The following is a 22,503-nucleotide window of genomic DNA, read 5'->3' as shown; positions in this document are numbered from 1 at the left end:
TAGTATACAGCAGGCCTGGTCACTATCAGCCGCTGCCTACCCACCAACTACCAGCATGGCACGTGCGTAGGCCACTGTTGGTGGAACAGGAACACTGTTGCAGCCGGCCACACCTCCTTGGAAACCTACCTTCGGCTATAAATACCACAAATGGTATGACCATCTCATCTTATCTTGTATCGTCATATTATACCTGATATCTGCTCTAGCAATCTCTTAATATACACTTATATTTAAAGAGCAATCTAGTCTGATTCTCACGCCGGAGGGTGGTCACAAGGAGGAACCCCCCCCCCCCTTCTCAGTGACAAGCTCACGGTGTCTGTTTTGCAGGTTATCAGAAGAACCATCTTCTCTGGGTCTAACCCCTCGTGGGAAACATCTATCTAACCCCCAGGTTACCAGTAATCTGCGCGGGGTCCGGTTAGTGTTTCTTCAGTGCTGCTCATCATCTTCATCCCCAATACCCCATTATTCAATTCAACCTCAGCTTCACATTCATCTTCACTAAATCTTTCATAATATTATACACCCTACCTACTCTTTATTTATGATCTTGTGGGGTCCTTAATACCCTTACTTCTTATAAACTGTCGGTGAGTGTGTTAGTGAGTCATTCAACCCAGAAACAAAGATGCTGAGAGTTGAATGTGATTCAAATCACCAAATCTTTCATGGGTATAATTTGGTTTTGAATATATAAATATACATTTTTTTATTAATATGAATCTGTTTGTTTAATTTAAAATGGGTTTAATTGGATTATTATTATTATTATTATTATTATTATTATTATTATTATTGTTTGCAGATGTTCTTGGGATAATGAGAAGATTAATAAAGATGATTGTGGTGTGCTAGATTTGGCGCCAAGAGCTTCTTATAGTTTAATTCATGTAAGTAAAGATTATTTTTTGATTGTTTTGATTAAAGAAAGTAACAAGCTTTGATCTTTATTTCCTAAAAGCACATGAATTTGACAAATTTGGCTGTTTCCCACATGATAAAACTATGAAACTAACTTTCAACAATCAACATCACCACCATTTTTTTCTACTTGATGACAAATGTTACAATGCTCTTGAGACAACCCGGACAGAAATCGATACAATTTTGGTAGTTTTCGTCTTACCATTTCGTGTTTTCTTATGCAAATATTGGACCACTTTTATGTTCTCACAACTAGTTTTCGGAATCTTGTTTAGCTACATTTTATGTTATATGGATTACTATACTCTATATTGTGCACGTTTTATAACGATTTTTGGAGTTGGTGTCTCACACATCAAAATACACCCCCCCCCCTCCCCCCACCCCCAAAAAAAAAGTGTCAATAGCTCTGCTATAAGTGAGATTATACTTGGTACGCTTGTTTGTTATGTATTTATATGTTTTACTTCTTGCTTATTAGAAGCATCTTTGGTTCCTTGTGGTCATATTGAGTCGAAAAATCATGTTTTGACTTTATATCTTTGATTCAGGATGTAAAATTGGGGAAGATATTATTGCATGATCAATCCTCGGTTTGGTCCGAGTCTGAAATGACGCCATGTTCAAGTTCATTTTCTTCCATTGCTTCATATGGCACACCAAACTCAAAGGTGACATCTTTATTTCGGTTGTAACATGTTTAATGTTAATCATAAGTAGCTATCTAAAACAACTTGTGAACCAATATCAGTTTTGTAATTATTAATAACAGGCAAGAGGTCGTTTTGGTTACAACTTTATGTGCTTATGCATCTAACTCACCTAATATTTGAATTGGGCCCGTTGTTTATTACTTTATGCATCTATCACACCTAATTTTCAATCGGGCTCATTAATTATTTTTATTCTTTCTATTTTATTTTTTTGGTGCAGTCATCAATGGAATTGGTGAAAGAAATTGTGTCTCTTGAGACTGAAATACTTCATTTGGAAAGTTATATACTTTCACTATACCGGACGGCTTTTCAGAAGCGTGTTCCTAGTTTAGATACCAAAAATACCCCTTTGGGATGTAAGATAGAATCACAGTTACAAACTGTTGTTGACCAGTCATTAGTCAAGAAAGTCAACTCTGATGCTTTGTTAAGTGGTCAACTTTCGAATCGTCAAATTAGTTCTGCGGTTGTGAAGTCATCATCCAGAAAGGTATGTATTGAACTAATCATTAGATGTTTCATTTTCGATCAGTTGATCACTTATATATGAGTCGATTTGGGTTGAACGGTAAAATTTAAAGAAAAGGGTTAGTTAGATGGATGGTCCCTGTGGTTTGGTCACGTTACAACTTTATTCCCCAAGTTTAGAAAGTTATATGTTTAGACCACTAGTTTGACAAAACGTAACATAAATGGTCGTTAACTTTTGCTGTTAAGTGAGCGTGCAATTACCAAAATACCCTTAACGTTAAAAATAAATTTCGGGTGGAGGAGATGAATACTTGTAACTTGTAAATGGTTGGAGAGAGTAGATAGATTTTTTTTAAAGTTATATCTCTTTTTATTGCAATTTTTGTTTATTTATATAAGAGTATTTTTGCTAGTTTATCAAATTTACAAGAACAAGATACGCCATCCATTTCAGGGACCGCCCATGTTACGTTTTGACAAACGATTGTTCTAAACCTGTAGTTTTAGAAACTCGGGGACTAAGTTTGCGATATGACGAAACCACAGGGACCATCGGTGTAGTTAAATTTAAAAACAGCTAAAAAGGAATGAAACCTGTTAAATCATCTAATTTAACAAATCCAGACTATTATTAAAGTAATGCAATTATGATAATCATACTAGACATCTAATCATTCATAAAAAATCAGAACTTTTTTAGCAAAAATGCTCCGGGCCAACCCGATCCATTTGATTGGCCTTTTTTTTCTAGTGACGAGTAAATCATCTAATTCATCAAATCAGACTATCACAACTTAATTTTCATAAAAAAAAAATCAAAACTTTATTGGGTAAAAAATGTTTCGGGTCAACCAGACCCGTTTAATCCAGAAAATCAGACTATTACAACTAAATACTCACAAAAAATTACAACTTTTTTGTGCGAAAATATTTTGGGTCAACCCGGCCCGTTTGACTTTTCTTCATCTAACGACAAGTAATCGCAGGAGAGAAAAACAAGTCGTTGTAGTCTCGGGGAACACCTTGGAGCTTCATACACCAATAATGCCCTTGTTGAAAGTCCCGATAGACTCTCGGAAGACATGATCAGATGCATCTCTTTGATCTACTGTAAACTTGGGGACCAAAGTCAATCTCAATCTGGACCGTTGGTTTCTTCTGCTTCATCCATGTCATCATCCGGTACCCATGATCATTCTGATACATCGAGTCCTTCTTGCAATGAAGATGCCACGTGGGACCGTAAACACAATAATAATATGAAAGGCGAAGGAGGCCCGTATGCGGATATGGTAGAAGTTTTGAAAATTGATGTTGATGATGATGGTTTTAATTATGCTGAAATGATGTTAAAAAAATTCAGGTAGCTGGTTTGGTTGTTTCCTCTTAAATGTTTGATATTTATTATATTAGTTCTAGTTACCTAGTATTGATATTTATTATTTATGTAGAACATTGGTGAAGAAACTTGAGAACGTTGACCCGAGAAAAATGACGCGTGAACAAAAGCTTGTATTTTGGATCAACATTCACAATGCTTTGGTGATGCATGTAAGCCTTTTGAAGAAACACTAAGTGACCCCGGGCAGATTATAGGTAATCTGGGGGCTAAGTAATGTTTCCCACGAAGGTTAGGTCCAGCAGAGTAAGTTGTACTTCAGGGAACCTGCAAAACAGACACCGTAAGCTCGTCACTGAGAAGGGGGGGGGGTTCCTCCTTGTGACCACCCTCCGGCGTGAGAATCAGTCTATATTGCTCTTTGAATATAAAAGTATATGAATACTATTAGAGCAGTTATCAAGTAAGTTATACGAGATAGTAGATGATGAAATGATAATACCATTTGCTGTCTTTTATAGCCGAAGGTGGGTTTCCAAGGGGTTTAGCCGGCCCAACACGCTACCAACTGTAACCTATGCACGTGCCCTACCTGTGAGTGGTGGATAGGTAGCGGCTGACACAGAGCAGGCGTGCCGTGCACTCTTCGTCTTCTACCAACTGCAGGCTAGGCACGTGGTCTGGCAGGAGTTGGTGGGCAGGCGGCGGCTATTGGTCACAGTGCTGTGGCGTGCTGTCTGCCACGCTGCTGTCAGTGAGCTGTCGCATTCTTGGTCAGATCTTTTGTCTTTACCTCGTCAGGTATCACGCAAAAGATCCTTCATCATACGGACTGGCCCATTTTGGCGGGAGTTTTCCCCCTCCCGCCTTTGCTCATTCTTTCAGGTGACACTGAATATTTGTAAGTGTTAAGCCTTATGCGTGTAGCTATGCTGTGCGGGTAGCCTTCCCTGATGGCTTGTATCCGCAACTGCGGGAACAGGCGGGTTACTTTACCATTGGGAGGCTTTTCCCTGCGTATGCAGCTTGCATACTGCGCGTAGGCTTCTCTGAGCATGGTGGGTCCTGCGGGAGTAGATGGTCTTTGCGCAGACATCCCTGTTCAAGGTGAGTCATGCGGGACCAACTGAGCCCTGCTGGGACCTACCTCTTCAAGTCCCCCCAGTCCAATGTTCTTCTCACGAATGTCTAATAAAGTGAGGTGAATTTTTGGACTTAAGCAAAGGGTTTTGAAAAGGGGTTTTTGTAAGGTTTTCCATGGGGGTTCTTCCCGCGGAAGTCCTTGTCACTTGCAGAAATTCCCGAGTTTCCTGCTTGGTCTTTGGGTATGATGCGGGTAGGTCTGTAACCTCCTCGCAAGTCAGGAGCATTGAGTCTTAGTTGTGCGGATTCTCCCTGTGGTTCTGGTAGTTTTTGAACATAGTGATCAATTATGTTTAAACCACCAATTCCATCTTGGAGCCTCAAACAACGTAGTACTCGATGTTCCCGCAATGCGGGGATATTACTTCCGTTTTCACAAGCATTGCCCAGAAGATCCTTCCTGGTTTCAATTCTCAGCGGGTGCTAGGTATGTGAAGGGTTTTGCCTTTACACTGTACCTGCGTCCGTCTTACGGTTACTTTACTTCCAAGGTATTCCTGGCGTCCATTCCCTGCGGGTGCTAGGTATGTGAAGGGTTTTGCCTTTACACTGTACCTGCACCCGTCTTATGGTTACTTGGTTGCCAAATATTTTGGCTTCAATTCCCTGCGGGTGTTAGGTATGTGAAGGGTTTTGCCTTTACACTGTACCCACACCCGGCTTATGGTTACTTATTTGCCAAGGTAAGGGGTATTTTCCCGCTTACTTTTTTGAACCTTAGTCTTCAAATTTTTAAATTTTGAAATTTGAAGAGTTGGATGGATAACAACCCAATACCTCAAACGTCGTGCGACGGTTTCTTCTGACTGTGTCAGGACGTGCCAGAAGTTATGGCGACATGACATTATGTGGTCATTCCAGTTGCTTTTTCAGGCGCGTGGGCACGGGATTTCGGGCGCGTAGCCGCGAAATCTCTGGCACACGTCCTTTTTGACAGCTGTTGCCAGTTTGCTTTTGCCACGCGTCATAGTTTCATTGCACCTTTGATTTCTCTCTCTTCCGTATTAAATTCATCGCATTAATTGCGATTGCTATATAAAGGGGGAGAAGGTTATTTGCAATTCACACTTTCCACTTTCATCTCTTCTTCTCCAGTAATTTCCGGCGAATTTCTCTTTTTCAGTAAAGCATTGCTCTGAAATCTCTTCTTTCTTCCACCATGTCTTCTCACGATGCTGATGATCAGAAGACTGCTGGCGAATGCCAGTGTTATCTTCCTGTCGAGCTGTACCAGTATATCGTCAGGAAGTTCATGCTCGAGTCTCTCGAGCCTGAGTTTCCTGAGCCCCACCATACTGTGTACGATGCCCCTAGTGGCAAGATCGGGGTTTATGCTGCATTCTTTGTCTACGGGAACCTTAGGTTTCCGTTGACAAAGTTTGTGTACCGTGTCCTAGAGAGGCACGGTGTGCACCTGACAGAGGTGCACCCTATGGCCATTGCCAAGGTCCGGCACTTTGAGTGGGTGTGCCGGATACTGGGCCTTGAGCCCCTTGTTGACCGCCTGATGACCTTCTATACTTGGAGGTGCATCCAAGGGTGGTACACTCTTACAACCCGTATCAAGGGTTTAAAGATTTGTACCACCGAGCGGAGTCTTCGCTCATGGAGAAGAGAGTTCTTCTTTATATCCGCTCGAGCCATCCCCATTGCCATGAAGTTCAAGAATGGCCAGCCGCTTCCGAACCTTCCCGCCATCAACTACGAGGAGGCGGAATGGTTCGCGAAGATATCCCGGGTCCAGTCCCCGGTTTTCCGTTTTCCGGAGTCGGCGATGGTGATGCTGGGGATGAGCCGGGTGTGGAAGGCGGCGAATGCGGATAAGGTTCCGATCGTCCTTGAATATGGTTCGAACTCTACCCCTTATGGTATGTCTTGTTTCTTTTTAGCTGACTACGATTTTTTCTAACTTTCTTGTTGATTTCAGAGGGTAACGATCTTCAGTCGCTCCTGAATCCGCGGGAGGAAGATGGTCCTGCGCGGATGGGTACTCGTGCTCTGGACGAGAACGAGTTGCCCATCTTAGAGCAGACTGCGGGTCGGTTCGTGGAGGTTTACCCGCCAGGCCAAGAGATCCTGAGCCACCGACGGCCAGGTAAGCCTATCTTCTACCCTGAACCTCTCAATGCTGTGCCTGCTGCTGGAGTTCATGACATTTCTTCTTCTGAGGAATCCGCAGAAGGTCCTCCACTGGTGCGGAAGAAAAAGGCTGCCGTCGGGAGAGGCAAGGAGAAGGTGGCCTCTACGGCCGACCCGGTAGTCTTATCTGACTCGGAGTCAGATAATGCAGAGGTGGCGGGGAAGCCCGGTGGTGAGGAGACCACCGCTCCGGAGGCTGCAGGTGTTACCTCCGGGGAGGCAGCGACGACGACGGTTACCGGTGTCAAGAGGCCGGCTCCATCGGGTTCGCCCCCGCTCGTCCGTGCGTTCAAGCTCAAGAAACCCCGTAAGTACCCCCATAATTCTTGTCTAGATTTGTTGTTTCAAATAAAATTTTCTAACACTTTTGCTTGTGCAGGTGTGGATGTTGACGCATTCAAGGGTGGAGTTGGAGTAAGTATTCCCCCGCCAATGACGGTAGGCTCGGTCAGCCTTCCCGAGGCGTCGACCCAGGCGTCTACGCTTGCTTCCGCTGGTTCTAGCCTTCCTGAGGCTGTTCCAGCTGAGAAGGTGTCTCCGCCGGCCGTGAGTGCAATTTTTACAGCATCTTTCACGGAGCCGGCGGTTACTGTTGCTGAGGAGACGGCGCCAACAATGGCTACCACGGCGGCTGCCACTATACCTGCGCCACCGGCACCGACGGCCGGACCATCAGGTACGCGCCGGGCTTCCCGCCGATCTACGCCACTTTCCCGTCTGCCTAACCTGTTGGATGGATTTCCTTTAGGTTCAGGTGATGGGTTTGGCGGCTATCGGCCTGTTATTGACCCTACAGGTACGTAGGGTTCTTTTTTCTTTGTATATTTTTGTCATCTTTTCCTAACTGCCTTTGTTTCTTTTGCAGTGTCGGATTCCAATGAAGTGTATGTTCCAAGATGGAACATACGCCGAGGAACAACCCTTCGCACCCCTGTGGAGTGCGTGGACTGGGCTCGCCACGCTGCTCCTCATGGTGCGTTGGGGGAAGCCATGGCTAGCTACCAAGAGGGTAGGCTAACCAATGAGCTTCGGGTTCTCCAGGCCCGAACGCAGCCCCGCGTCGAGCTGCTTTGTCGTGAAAACGACAAGTTAAAAGCAGCTCGCGCCAAAGATGTATCTGAAGCGCGGGCTCTTCGGGAGGAGAACCGGCAGTTGGCCGCTGCCGCAGCCGAGAAGGAGAAGGCATTCAAGGCCCTCGAGGTTGAAGTCCAGGCGCGACTCGAGGCCCGCTCCAAGGCTGCCCAAGCTGTGAATGAACAGCTTCGGCTGGCCAAGGAGACTGCGCGAAACTCAACTGAGAGGGCTGCCAAGGCTGAAGCTGTTGCTGAGCCACTTCGCGAAGAGAATGAGCAGCTTAAATGCAAATTAAAGGCTCTTCAGCATGCTCATGACGCCTTGGCAATGGAAGATGCCAAGAAGCTGCAGGAGATCCTTGACCAGAGGGGGATGCTTGACCGTACTGAAAGGAAACTCAAAAGCGTCGAAGAAGCTGCCGCCAAGGAAGTTCAACTTGCCAACCTTGATAAAAGCGGAGCCGAACGTGCTTACAAAGAAAGTCAAGCTACCCTCCAATGGCTGCTTCGAGAAGCGTTGCCTGAGGTATCTTTATCTTTTTCTTTACGCTTTCCGCTCGTAATTAGAAAATGTTAACTTGTAATATTCTTTTGTAGGTTGTGCGTCGGGTCCTTTCAGAGACCTCTTACGACGATGCAATGAGCGCAGCCCTCAACGCTTCTCATGAGGATGGGCAGAAGACTGGCTTCCTGCTTGGTCTAGGGTTTGCTGAGAGAGGCTTTCCGCCCTCCAACTTCCCTTTATTCAATGTTAATACTGAAGCTGCTTATGACCAAGCTGTGAATCAGTACGCTGCCTTCCCGCATCCAGTGGTGGAGAAGGTGAATGAAGCTGCTGCTGCTGATGATGGGCTAAGCATCCTTAAGGCTTTCCTTGGGCAGCCGCGCTCTGACGGTGCTGGTCCAAGCGGAGGTGGCCCTGAAGCCTGATCTTGAAGATCCCTTCCCCCTGCTAGGATAGACAGCCTTGTATAGATTTCTTTTAGGCGGGTAGTTACCCAGCCATTCTTGTAATTGATTGTGAAATATTAATCTCTTTGCGTATAAGATTGTTATTTCCTTGGGTTCTTTGCTTTATAAACTTATGACTTGCATACTTAGTTTAAATTAGCAATTTCCCAAGTGTTTAGAATAAGAACCTTTGAACGTGGTTGATGATGGGTTAAAGTTTCGCCTCCTCCTTCGTGATTGTGCGGGTAAAACCGTCACTTGCACTTGGTAGGATGGCTAATCTTTACCCTCTATCTGACCTGCGTGTAGGTTTTCCTTTTCGAAATTTCTAAGGCATTAAGTTAAACCTTTGAACGTGGTTGATAATGGACTAAAGTTTTCGCTTCCTCTTTCGTGATTGTGCGGGTGTAACCGTCACTTGCACTTAGTAGGATGGTTTTAACTTTAGACCTATATCTGACCTGCGTGTAGGTTTTTCTTATCCTTTTTCAAGTGTTCATAAGTTAACCTTTTAACGTGGTAGACGGTAAGTTAAGTTTGGCTTCCTTGTTCGTGATTGTGCGGGTAAGACCGTCACTTGCACTTACAAGGATGGCTAAACTTTACCTACATCTGACCTGCGTGTAGGTTTTCCTTAGAACTTTTTTAACATTTTGGCGTTGTGTTTATGCGGGTATTGCCGCCTTCCACACGCAACTACTTCTTCCCGTAAGGGAAGTTCATAGGTTACAAGCTATTAATACATCATGAAAGGAGAATCATTTCCATAAGTGGCTCTAGGCCTTTTCTTTACAAGTTGGAATTGATCTACATATAACATTTGCGTAATTGAGCTCCATTCCATGTTCTAGGGATGGGAGTGCCATCGAGCCTTTCGAGCCGGTACGCGCCCTTTCCCAGAACTTCTTTGATAATGTATAGCCCTTCCCAAATTGGGGCCAACTTTCCTGGGCGTTGTTGGTTCGAAGCCTCGTTGTTACGCAGTATGTAGTCTCCTTCCTTGAAGTTGCAGAGTTTTACCCGCGTGTTGTAGTATTTTTGCATTTGTCGTTTGTAGTTTTCTTCACGCACGGCGGCTAAGTCTCTGCGCTCTTCGGTTAGCATAAGGTCTAACCGTCTTTCCGCATCATTGTCTTCTGGTTGGATTAAGACCCTTGGTGAGGGTAAACCGATTTCGACTGGGATCATGGCTTCAGTGCCATAAGTGAGACTGAACGGGGTTTCTCCCGTACTGGTCTTCTTCAGCGTTCTGTTTGCCCAAAGGACGTGCGGAAGCTCGTCCACCCAACCGGATCTATGTTCCAAGAGTCTTCTCTTTATGCCTTCGACGATGCTCTTATTTGCTCTTTCCACCTCACCGTTACCTTGCGGGTGTGCCACTGAGGTAAAGGTGTGGGTGATTTGAAGTTCTTTCAGCCACTGCTGTAGCTTCTTGTCAGCAAAGTTGGTGCCATTGTCGCTTACCAAATTCTGTGGAAGTCCAAAACGACAAATAATAAATTCCCAAATAAATTTTTTGATATGCTTTGCGGTTGTTTGGGCTAAAGGTTTCGCTTCTATCCATTTGGTGAAGTAGTCAATGGCTACCACTAGGAACTGAACATTCCCAGCTGCTGTTGGAAATGGGCCTGTCACGTCAATGGCCCACTTCTGAAATGGCCACGAGGAAGTGACAGGAACAAGTTCATTTTTCGGGCGATGCGTGTTGGGTGCGTAAAGCTGGCAAGATCTGCATTTTCTGATGTATGCCAACGCGTCCATATGCATCCCCGGCCAGAAGTATCCTGCATTGTTTAGCTTGGCTACCACAGCGCGGGGGCCTGCGTGTACTCCACAGATGCCTTCGTGAACCTCCCTTAGGAGGTAGTCAGCATCTTGGTTGTCCACGCATCTTAACAATGGGCCAAGAAAGTTACGTCTGTAAAGGGTGTCATTGACCAGCTGATAATTCAGTGCTTTACAGCGTAGTTTTCTTGCCTGTGACTTCGACTCTGGTAACGTTCCTGCTTCAAGGTATTTTATTATTGGGGTCATCCATGTTTCTGTACCGGTTTGGATGACACAAATTTCCTTGTGCGGGACTGATGGTGTTTCGAGGAGTTCCACGCGGATGTCCTTTCCCAAGTGGGTGAAGGCCAGTGATGCAAGCTTGCTTAACGCATCCGCAGATTTGTTTTCGCTGCGCTTGACGTGTATCACTTTACAATCATTAAAATCGCGCATGATGGCTTTGGCTTGGGCAAGGTACAGGGCCATTGTGTCGTTCACAGCCGTGTACGTCCCGTTTATTTGGTTTGCCACTAGCATGGAATCTACGTGGGCTTCCAAATTTTTTACACCCATCTTTCGCGCAATCCTCAATCCGGCCAGGAATGCTTCATATTCAGCTTCGTTATTCGTACTTGGAAAATCCAGCCGAATAGCATAAGTATATTCCTGGCCTGCTGGATTTGTTAATTTTAACCCTGCGCCTGAACCCTCGTTACTAGCTGCTCCATCAGTGTAGAGTCGCCAGACTTCATCGATTTCGTGTGCTGGGGAGGGTTGAACCTCCTCCTGGCACTCTTTCTCCCGTGAAGCGGGGACTTCTGCAATAAAATCAGCCAGGACCTGACCTTTAATGGCTGGTCTCGGCTTGTATTGAATCGCATATTCTCCCAATTCAATTGCCCATTTGGCTAGACGTCCCGATAACTCGGGTTTGCCTAGAACATTTGAGAGTTTGAAGTTGGTGAGAATAGTGATTGGGTGACCCTGGAAATATCGTCTCAACCTGCGTGAAGCGTGTATAAGTGCCAAGACCAGTTTTTCCAGGGTAGAGTACCGGGTTTCCGCGTCTGCCAGCACGCGGCTAACATAATAGATTGGCATCTGGATGCCTTTTCGTTCTACAAGCAGGACTGCCCCGGTTGCTCTATCTGTTGCGGAGAGGTATAGGATTAACTCCTCACCCGCTTGTGGTGCTGTGAGTGTTGGGAGTTCGATCAGGCGTGATCGAATCTCCTGAAAAGCTGCTTCCGCTTCTGGTGTCCAGCGGAAGTGCGTTTTCTTTAAACAATTTCTTAGCGTTGACACAAAAGGGAACGACCTATCCGCATGGTTTGCCAAAAAGCGGTTAAGCGCGACTAGTCGTCCATTCAGTGTTTGAGCCTGTTTTATGGTGGTAGGTGATTCCATCTTGACAATGGCTTCGACCTTTTCAGGGTTCGCTCTGAAGCCATCTTTAGTAATAATGACTCCTAAGAACTTCCCTTCTTCCACCCCAAATGAACACTTGCTCGGGTTGAGCTTCATGTTTATCTTTCTGAGCGTGTTGAAAGTTTCCTCAATGTCTTTCAACATCGCCTCTGGCTCGGGGCTTTTGATGACCAAATCATCCATATAGACTTCCAAGTTTCTCCCAATTTGGGCGTGAAACTCTTTGTCCATTAGTCGTTGGTACGTGGACCCCGCGTTCTTAAGTCCGAACGGCATCATTTTATAACAAAATGTGCCATCGGGCGTCCGAAAGGCGGTTTTGTCCTGGTCATCTACAGCCATGTGGATTTGATGGTACCCCTTATACGCATCCAAGAAGCATTTAAGGCGAAATGGTGCCACCGAATCCACCTTGAGATCAATTTCTGGCAACGGATAACAATCTTTGGGGCATGCTTTATTCAAATCTTTGAAATCTATGCACATGCGCCATTGTTTGTTATTCTTCGGTACCATTACGGGATTTGCAACCCATGTTTGATATTTGCTGACGCGCACGATGCCCGCATCAAGGAGTTCCTTGACTTGGGTTCTGCACGCGTTGGTTTGCTCGGGCCCCATTACTCTGCGCTTTTGTACGATCGGCGTAACGGCCGGATCGCATTTGAGCTTATGCTCTGCCTTTCCCCGGGGTACACCAGTCATGTCGGCTGGTGTCCACGCGAAGATGTCTGCGTTTCGCTGCAGTAAGCGCTTGAGTAAGGTGCGTGTTGGATCAACAATTGTCGGGCCAATGGTAACGGCCTGATCGGGATATTTCCCATTGAATGCCCACTGTTCAGGTTCAGTGATGGTTTGTTTGGCCATCTTCGGTTTGGGTTTAGAGGAGACAGATGCGATGCATACCTGGGGAATGCCCGTGATCATCGCTACGCCTTCAGTTGTTGGCCATCCCATCATGCCGTGGACTGAGGATACCACGGCGTTGAATCTTGCCATCCCGTCTCTCCCGAATAGGATGTCATACGTATGATGTGGTTTTTTCATTACAACAAAATCCACATCCTCCGTGCGTGAATAATTCCCATCGGTGAGAGTGACGGGGAAAGATAGGATGCCCAAGGGTGTGTTCATGCTGCCGTCAAACCCTTCCATTGAAGCGTAGACCGTCTCCAGGCGTTCCTTGTCTTCATCGTCGAGCTTGTCGAAGAACTGTCTGTACATCACTGTCGACGATGCGCCATTGTCAACGAGGGTGCGGGAGGTGATGTAGTGCCCCAGCTGGCTTTTAATGACAATGGGGCCTTCTTTGTTTGGGCCTCCCGGCACTCGCGGGAAGCGCACTTCTGCTTCCTTCCATGCGCATGGTTCGGCTATCGGTCTCTTTCTTCCTCTGACCTTACCCTGGACCATGTTGATGCTAATGTCGACGGGCTTTCGTCCGTTACCCCTGTACCTGTTGTCGTTCCTTCCTCCCTTCTTGATAGATGCCACGAGGTGTGCGAGCCTCCCATCCTTGACGAATGTCTCGACGATGTCCCTCAAGGATGTGCACTCCTCAGTGCTATGGCCCTTTGTCCCATGGAAGTCACAAGACTTGCTCTGATCCGCATTGGGTTTCTGTCGGATCGCTGGGGCTTTTGGCCATGGCAGTTTTTCCGTGGCAAATATCTCCGTGACGCTCTTGGTGAGTGGCGTCCAACGGTTTTTCCGGTTCGAAGGGTGCGTGTTGTCCCTTCCGCCAACCAGAGGGCGAGAGCTTGAGGGGGTGTCAAAGTTTATCCTTGACTGCCAAATACCTTGCCGCCTCTTTTTGTTTAGCCGGGCGGTTCTCACATTGTTCTCCCTTGTCCTCTGTGTGTAGAGGTTTGTATTCTGGGGGAGATCTCTTCCCAGCTGTTTCTCCGTTTCGGCGAAGCGCTTGGCCGCCGTCATTATGGCATCCCATGTGGATGGCATGCCGTCTTTACCCGTCAGAGTGCGGATAAGTTCTGGGTACTCAGCGCCCTGAATGAAAGCGGCGCGAACGAGGTCTTCACTGATGTTGCCCAGACTCAGCTTCTTGGAGTTGAAGCGGGTGATGAAGTCCAGTAAGGATTCATCCTCTTCTCTCACACAGTTGAGGATCGTCCACTGCTCCTCAGTGTGCTTCCTCTGTTGACTAAACTGTTGACTGAACTTGTTCTGGAAGTCTGCCCAGTCATAGATGTGGTGGACCGGTAAACGGTCGAACCATGCTCTGGCTGCTCCTACCAGAGTCATCTGGAACATGTAGCACCACGTGGGTTCCGTCCAGTTACTGACGGTTGCCCCCGCAATGAACCTGTTCAGATGGTCATCTGGGTCGGATATACCATCGTATGTGCCAATATTAGACATTTGTTTGGCACTCCTCGGGGCGATTGCTTCTGCAATGTCCCTTGCAAATTTTGACCTTCCTGCGTTTGTGGCAGTAGGTCTAAAGGCCTTGGAGAAGTCACGCGAGCTTTTTTCCGTGACTGGTTGGAATGCTTCCCCAAAATTCCTTTTTGGCTGGGGATCCGTTTCCTTACGCTTCCCTTTCGCCCTATGGCGAGGGTTCGCGTCGGTGTCGGAATCTTCCCTCTCGGCGTCTGAGTACTCGTACTCACTACTCATGTTGAGGTGCTGGCGAGTACTACCGAATTCCTCAGCTTGTTGGACTGAACGCAAGCGTTCGTCCAATTCAGCCTGAAATTCTCTTTGACGTGCCTCGGCCCATGCCTTCACTTGATCAAGTGTTTGGCGAGGGGCTCGAGTTCGTTTTTCCAGCTGGGCATCAGTGAATCCCAGTGGAATATTTACTCCACTTGCCCCTACATGAGTGACTGGGGTAGTGTTCGTAAAATGTACTTCACTTGCCCCAGCTTGGGTGGCTGGGGTAGTGTTTGTAAACATTGTGTTGCCGGTGTTTACCCCAGTGGCTGGGGTTGTGGTTACCGGAATTTCTCTAGTCATCTTGGAAGTTTTGAAAAACTGGAGAAAGATGTAGTTCTAGCTTTATGCACGGATGGCGCCAATGAAGAAACACTAAGTGACCCCGGGCAGATTATAGGTAATCTGGGGGCTAAGTAATGTTTCCCACGAAGGTTAGGTCCAGCAGAGTAAGTTGTACTTCAGGGAACCTGCAAAACAGACACCGTAAGCTCGTCACTGAGAAGGGGGGGGGTTCCTCCTTGTGACCACCCTCCGGCGTGAGAATCAGTCTATATTGCTCTTTGAATATAAAAGTATATGAATACTATTAGAGCAGTTATCAAGTAAGTTATACGAGATAGTAGATGATGAAATGATAATACCATTTGCTGTCTTTTATAGCCGAAGGTGGGTTTCCAAGGGGTTTAGCCGGCCCAACACGCTACCAACTGTAACCTATGCACGTGCCCTACCTGTGAGTGGTGGATAGGTAGCGGCTGACACAGAGCAGGCGTGCCGTGCACTCTTCGTCTTCTACCAACTGCAGGCTAGGCACGTGGTCTGGCAGGAGTTGGTGGGCAGGCGGCGGCTATTGGTCACAGTGCTGTGGCGTGCTGTCTGCCACGCTGCTGTCAGTGAGCTGTCGCATTCTTGGTCAGATCTTTTGTCTTTACCTCGTCAGGTATCACGCAAAAGATCCTCCATCATACGGACTGGCCCATTTTGGCGGGAGTTTTCCCCCTCCCGCCTTTGCTCATTCTTTCAGGTGACACTGAATATTTGTAAGTGTTAAGCCTTATGCGTGTAGCTATGCTGTGCGGGTAGCCTTCCCTGATGGCTTGTATCCGCAACTGCGGGAACAGGCGGGTTACTTTACCATTGGGAGGCTTTTCCCTGCGTATGCAGCTTGCATACTGCGCGTAGGCTTCTCTGAGCATGGTGGGTCCTGCGGGAGTAGATGGTCTTTGCGCAGACATCCCTGTTCAAGGTGAGTCATGCGGGACCAACTGAGCCCTGCTGGGACCTACCTCTTCACCTTTGTTTCTTTATATTCTACTTAATTATACGCTATTTTTCAAATGTCTAAAATACCATTCCCCGAAAGAAGGCAATACCTTTTGAGTAATTTTGTCAACAAAAGTTTCTGAAATTGATTTTATTGCAATTTCAAAGGATATCCTAACAAGGGTAAAGTTGTAATTTTTATATTGGTGTTCGCATAACTTGTTGAAATACCATTATATGCTTATTTCTTGCAGGCATATTTAGCATATGGAACAAATAACAACACAAAAAGTAATTCCATTTTAAAGGTAAACATATGCATTTCTTTTTATTTTCATAATCATATGTTCATAATAATTCCCGATTAATTATTTTTATTAGGCGACTTATAACATCGGGGGACACTCCATCAATGCATATGTCATAGAAATTTCTATATTAGGAATCAAATCACACTTTAGAGCATCGGTTTGTCACTTTATCTATCTATTACCATATTTAATATTTTCTGTTAATCAGTTATAACAGTTTTTTGCGAGTCCCACAAAATAACTAACATAACATTAATGCAGTGGCTACATTCGTTACTATCTCCCGGGAGGAAGTTGAAGACCGAGCATAATAAACATATCTACGCCATTGATTATCCCGAGCCACTTGTTCATTTTGCCCTTTCTTTAGGGGCATTCTCTGACCCTGCGGTACACAAATAAAAATATTAATTTGTAAATTGTTATTCTTTGTGCCATTTTGGTATTGATGGTGAATGTTTAAATTTAGGTTCGTGTCTACAATGCAAAGAACGTTTTTCAGGACTTGAGGCTTGCTAAACGAGAGTTTATACAATCGACAGTTTATATGAACAAAGAAACAAGAATATACCTACCGAAAATCTTATATTATTATGCAAAAGATATGGCGTTGAGCGTGACGAGTCTTTTGGAAATGGTCAACTCATGTTTGTCAGAAAGTCAACCGAAGGTTAAGAGGATGGGCATTAAAGGTAAACCAGAAAAATGTGTTTATTGGTTATCTCAGAGTTGTATATGTCGGTACGTGATTCATCGAGACACAGTTGAAGGGCGATTATCAGTTTGATTTTTGGTTTGTCTTATTTTTATTTTTTTCATGTGTGAATCTTGAATGATTTTCTAGTGTTTTTTGTTAGTTTGAGTGTGCATATGTTTTGAGTACCGGTTTTGTGCATATATTTTGGCACATGTTGAGTTCAATTAACACACGTGTGTGATGTATAATTTAGAAAAGAATGAAATATATGGACTGGTTTGAGCTAGACGTGCACAAAATAACCGGTTCCGGAACCGAACCGGTGGAACCGACCCGGAACCGGTTCTAACCCATACCCGGAACCGGTTCCTGACCGGGTATAGGATTTCTCCTCGGAGCCGGTTCCGGAACCGGTGGAAAAAACCCGGAGGAACCGGTCAAAAACCCGAAAAAAACCTGGAGGAACCGGTCAAAACCCGACCCGGAACTGGTCAAAACCCGGTCAAATACCCGACTATACCCGGAACCGGTTCCGGAACCGAACCTGGTTTGACTTTTGTTGACCATACCCGGAACCGGTTCCTACCCGGTTCCGGGTTTTTTAAATACCCGATTTGTGCACGTCTAGTTTGAGCGTCGATTGAGTTTTTTTTTTCTTTTTTTTTTGACTGTATAAATTTGGCTCTTTAAACTGTGATTACAATATATTGCTATTATTATGTAGATCTCTTAATTATTATGTATATGAAATATATGTTTTTCCAACCAAATATAAATACTTTTTCAGTCATAAAAAAATAGCATCTATTAAGTCTGATAATATTAAATTATTAATACTAGTGGTGAATCATTTGATTAAAGATGAACAAAAGACTATGTGGCACTAGAACTTTTGACATAACATAAAACAAAAGGTAACGGTACACCATATTCAGGTTACATAATAAATTGTCCTTCAAATATATCTTTATAATACATGAATATTACTCTTACCATTAGCTACATAAACTAGTCAAACTAGATCAAGTTGCCCACTTTCGATCAGTGGTTTAATCGACTTGTAACGCAGTGCGTATATGTCCCCTGCATACATATCCAATGGATTTTCTTCGCCACTGTCATATGAAAAACAGTCCAAAGTCAGATAATAGCTTCATTGTCTTTCTTGTAACGTTATAAATATATAAATAAACAAATAAATAGATAATTAGTTACCTGTCATCCACCGGGAGAGCTCCTAAGAACTTCCTGGTTCTGCAGATAACAAATGCATCCAATTTCGGTTCGGGAACTGAAAAGGAGAATAACACAATGGTATTACAATAATAATCTAAATCTTTTTAATTTGACAATCTGCGATAAACAATTGAAAAAATAAAATACCCATGTCATCCTCTTCACTAGCAGCCGTTTGTTTCAAATGAGAATTATACTGAACAGGCAATTTAGATAACACGGAATTCTCCAAATGTCGTTTCATGTCTTGAATAGACCTGAATCGAAATCGTTCAAACTTTTTAAAATCTTTAATCATGTAGTTGCAGGATAAAAGGAAAGTGAGACAATGGGTTACTTACCGTTGGGCAAACTTCTGTTCTGGTGGAGACAGTCTATCCCAAAGATCAGCAGTTTTTTGGATATGAAACATGAATTTCTCAATCTGTGCATATGATTACTATTATTATTATAAAGATAAAAGTTATGCATGCCCTAAAATCAAATGTATGTATTTGGTTAACCATATACCTTTTGAAGACGAGTCCTTAAATACGATCTTAATAAAAACAAAGTCCTGTCAATATCCATTTGATAAAGGGATACAGTAAGTGGATCTTCATCATTACTCACAAGTTCCTCCACAGTTTCTTCCTGGTAAACAAATTATAAAAACAAAGACATTATTGATGTTTCAAATTTCCAACATTTGCATGTACTCATGTAGGGCTGTGAACAAACCAAACTGAACAAGGCCTTGTTCATGTTCTTTCGTTAAGCTTTTATCGGACAAGCGAATTGTTCACAAACAACTAACCAAACGAATTCCTTGCCCGTGTCCGTTCATTAAAAAAATGAACTTGTTTGCGAATGGTTCACGAACACAAACGAAAACAAACAACTTTTATATGATTTGACTACTTGAAAATGGTCGGTGACGACGGTTCGGTCAGACTACCAAGATCGTGTTCTGTGTTTATTTTTAACCTTTATGTTCGTATGAAAAATAACTGTAAACAATTCGAGCCAGTGTGGGTTCGATCTCATAATTTAACAAGGCGGCTCGGCTCGGCTCGAGCTCAAAGTTAAACGAGCCTAAGAGTGACCCAACGAGCTGAACCAAGCTTGGCTTGAGCTCGCTTACAAAAATGAGCCGGCTCAGCTTAGATCGTTGTCAAATAAAGTTTTTTTAGCTAGCTTTATTCAAGCTTTTATCGAGCGAGCTACGAGCTTTTTGAACAAATTTATTTACATATAAACGAATCACATAATTCTCATATATTTTCATTTCATAGTTAATAACTCTGCTTAAATCTATATAATAACATTAGAAAAATCGTTAAAAATATTAAAAGCCTTTAATGAACAAACAAACAATCAAACATAAACGAACGTAAAAGAACACATTATCGAAGATTGAACTAAAAACGCTTCTATTCAAGTTTGTTCATTTATTAAACAAACGAACATAAACAGACTTCCGGCAGAACAGTTCACAAACATTCATGTTCACAAATTAGGGGTGGGTGAGAGTAGCAAACAACAACAACAACAACAACAACAATAATAATAATAATAATAATACCATCAATTGAAGCTGTTCTCTGGATCTCTGAACTAAATCAGACTCAAATTGAAGGATCTCAGGAGCAGCTTTCTCATTACGCCATGAGCGTTTGAGGAGATCAGCATCTGTAGTGGAAATTAGGGTTTCGTAGTCGGAGAATCTGCCGGTGCCATCGCCGGAACCGGAATCCATCTGGAACACAAAGATAAGATAGCTAAGAAATGAGTTTCAGTTAAGATGGATTGGCGCGCAGAGTTAGGGTTTCCAATTTCAAATACGGTCTCAGATCTGCCCAAATTTGTATTTATAGTTCGGGTTATCGGGTGATAAATATCGGGCAAATACCGTTAAAAACCAACATAGTTTTTGTTTTCTTTCTTATAAAAGTACTTTCATGTTAAAGATAATATACATGTTAAATTTTAACAAAACTGTGAAAACAAAAAATTAATTAGTTTTTCAGAAATCATAACTGGCGACATGAACGCAAACAAGTCTACGTTGTATTTATAATCGTAGTGATTCGGTTGATTAGACATGAGCACAAGTCTACGTTGAACAAAGAGCACGTGTATTGTTTTAGAACGTATTTTCAAAGGTTGTAGAATATTTATATATGGAATTAGAATTTCTCAAATGAACTATATTATGAATGAATTGAAATAAAACTTGAGAAACTTCACGTGGAAGACCAGGTGAATTTATAACTCAAAAGATTGTTGATATCACTGAAAACCTTGTTATGTGATATTTTCTTTTGAACAGCCAAATTCCTATTATACTCGTACCATACACCAGTTTTACACGCATTTATAAAGATTTTTATATGAGACCTTCTAAAAGACACATGCCTCTATCAAGTGGGCTAGCTCCATATTGACAAAAACCTTATGATAACCATATTCATCTCACATATGATAACTATGAGTATTTTCTAGTTACCATTAAAAACTTTTAATTGGCAAATTCTTTTTCTCTCACAAAAAATAGTATTGTTCATTGCTTTTACAAAATTTGTGGCTAGTGGTACAACTTTCTGCAACATAATTTTTGTACTTATGTGTAAATAATCAAAAGATGCCCTACGAATTTTTCAGAAAGTAGAAATGAAGTTCCATAAAATATATCTAGATAATTTTTGTACTTTTATCTAACTAGGTTTGAGCCCCCCGCGTTGCGGGGGTGTGGGGAAATCTTTTTTGATTTGTAGTCGCTCTGAACTTCTACTTACAAACTTGATGAGCTTTGTTAAATACCTCCTGCTTCAATTGTGCTATCAGAGTTTTATGTATATTAGACGACATCTTACACTCGATGATTATTGATCTCGTGCCTTGAAGAACGCAACAACTAATCATTTTCAAAATCAACCAAAAGCATGTCAAATCTATTTCAATCAGATAACAAAACACGTCTTCATGAAGGCACTCATAAAGCATGTTGCAACCTATCAAGAACACTAAAAACCAAAAACAAAAAAAGGGCACATCATTGAAGAAAAAGCATATCCAAAATATGGCCCTAAACATGTTTGTCTTAACAAATCAAACAATGTCATTATTAAAATCTTCAATTTCACTTTTACAACCGAAACTGGGGCAGTTAGACCCAACAATCCCAAAATCTAACTGTACAGCAACTGAAGTGCGCGGTAATAAGAAGGTCCACCTGGTGTTTTTTAAGAATCGTTTCAGAACTACATGGTTAACTGCTCAAGTTTCGGGTGAGCTACGGGCCTGTCAGATTTAACTAATTTTCCATAAAAAAAAACAGCTTTAAAACCATTAATAACCGTAAAATATTACTCATTGAATCCGACCTGGAAGTGTTTTAGGATCTGTCTCTCCATGTGTAACGATCATGTCATGGCAGTTTATACCGACCATCTGTGTCATTTATCCGTTGAAGAAAACCACATCAGTAGTTGTTGTACCGTCTGTCGGTGATGCATTCACACAGTACCCGCTGCAAAGGAGTTATAAGTTAACTAATTACAAACATATGTCGGTTGTATATATCAATAGTACCTTTAAAGTTATCATCAATCAATATTTGTCCTACTTAATATTGACTTTAAAACAAACCCTAAGCACCTGCAAAACAATAAGTAAACAATTAAAAAACGAAAAAGAGATATGTTATCTCCCAACCATACTTGAGAACAGAGAAGGAAGATGAATAATCACTTTTGAGAAGGATCTGCCATGGAAAGAAAACCATTGGAGTGACTTACACGTGGGATGGTATACAATATCAACTACGGGCTGTACAACTTGTTATGCAGTAAGTACAGACTTTGCAATTGTAGTATATATAATTTTCCAACTCATTATTTTCATATGATGGCTTAATTTGCGTCCTGTATAATTGATGCCATGTGTTGAAAAAAAATCCATAAACAATCAAACAAAAAAAAAACCTAAGTTGAACCATCCAAATCATATCATGATGACTAACGTTATAACATTGTTCATATGAGAATCTACAAATATGTATCAATCAAATAATCAGAATCCCATTCACCATTATTATTTACACGCTCATGAACAAATCCAAGACAATTTTTTTTTATTTTTGTTACACAACACTAACAATTTGAGCCTTAGGATTTAACTCATCATGGTCCTAAACTCTTCAAAATCCAACACCCCATCTCTATTCACATCAAATCTTTGCAGTCATTAACCGTAGCCGCCTGCCCCAACCTTTTCATCATCTTCTTCAAACCATTCGGCGTGATCACACTAGCCGATTTCCCCGAATACATCGCAAACGCCCCTCGCAACTCCTCCTCGTCCGATAACTGCAGCCGGT

General features: G+C 43.1%; 2 protein-coding genes across 2 annotated transcripts; one reads left to right on the top strand and one right to left on the bottom strand.

Annotated features, from left to right (window-relative positions):
- The first annotated feature begins 444 nt into the window (after positions 1 to 444).
- Positions 445 to 17,184, top strand: LOC143580366 (uncharacterized). The gene is made up of 10 exons (XM_077063409.1): positions 445 to 678; positions 812 to 896; positions 1,482 to 1,601; positions 1,864 to 2,136; positions 3,104 to 3,480; positions 3,569 to 3,668; positions 16,154 to 16,207; positions 16,281 to 16,367; positions 16,472 to 16,600; positions 16,680 to 17,184. Exons 1-10 carry the CDS (start codon positions 635 to 637, stop codon positions 16,995 to 16,997), a joined length of 1,587 nt encoding a protein of 528 aa, XP_076919524.1. The 5' UTR covers positions 445 to 634; the 3' UTR covers positions 16,998 to 17,184.
- A 612-nt stretch (positions 17,185 to 17,796) lies between these two features.
- On the bottom strand, positions 17,797 to 19,949 carry LOC143580369 (DNA replication complex GINS protein SLD5-like). Its single transcript, XM_077063413.1, has 6 exons — positions 19,708 to 19,949; positions 18,654 to 18,776; positions 18,485 to 18,567; positions 18,291 to 18,400; positions 18,123 to 18,198; positions 17,797 to 18,022 (listed from the first exon to the last, which is right to left on the bottom strand). Exons 1-6 carry the CDS (start codon positions 19,879 to 19,881, stop codon positions 17,920 to 17,922), a joined length of 669 nt encoding a protein of 222 aa, XP_076919528.1. The 5' UTR covers positions 19,882 to 19,949; the 3' UTR covers positions 17,797 to 17,919.
- Positions 19,950 to 22,503: the final 2,554 nt, after the last annotated feature.

Source organism: Bidens hawaiensis, unplaced genomic scaffold (genome assembly GCF_021521415.1).
Source record: "Bidens hawaiensis isolate Kalapana, Puna unplaced genomic scaffold, B.hawaiensis_p1.1 tig00030391_1, whole genome shotgun sequence".
In the NCBI taxonomy this organism is placed as follows: Eukaryota; Viridiplantae; Streptophyta; class Magnoliopsida; order Asterales; family Asteraceae; genus Bidens; species Bidens hawaiensis.
This window is presented reverse-complemented; position numbering and strand designations above follow the sequence as displayed.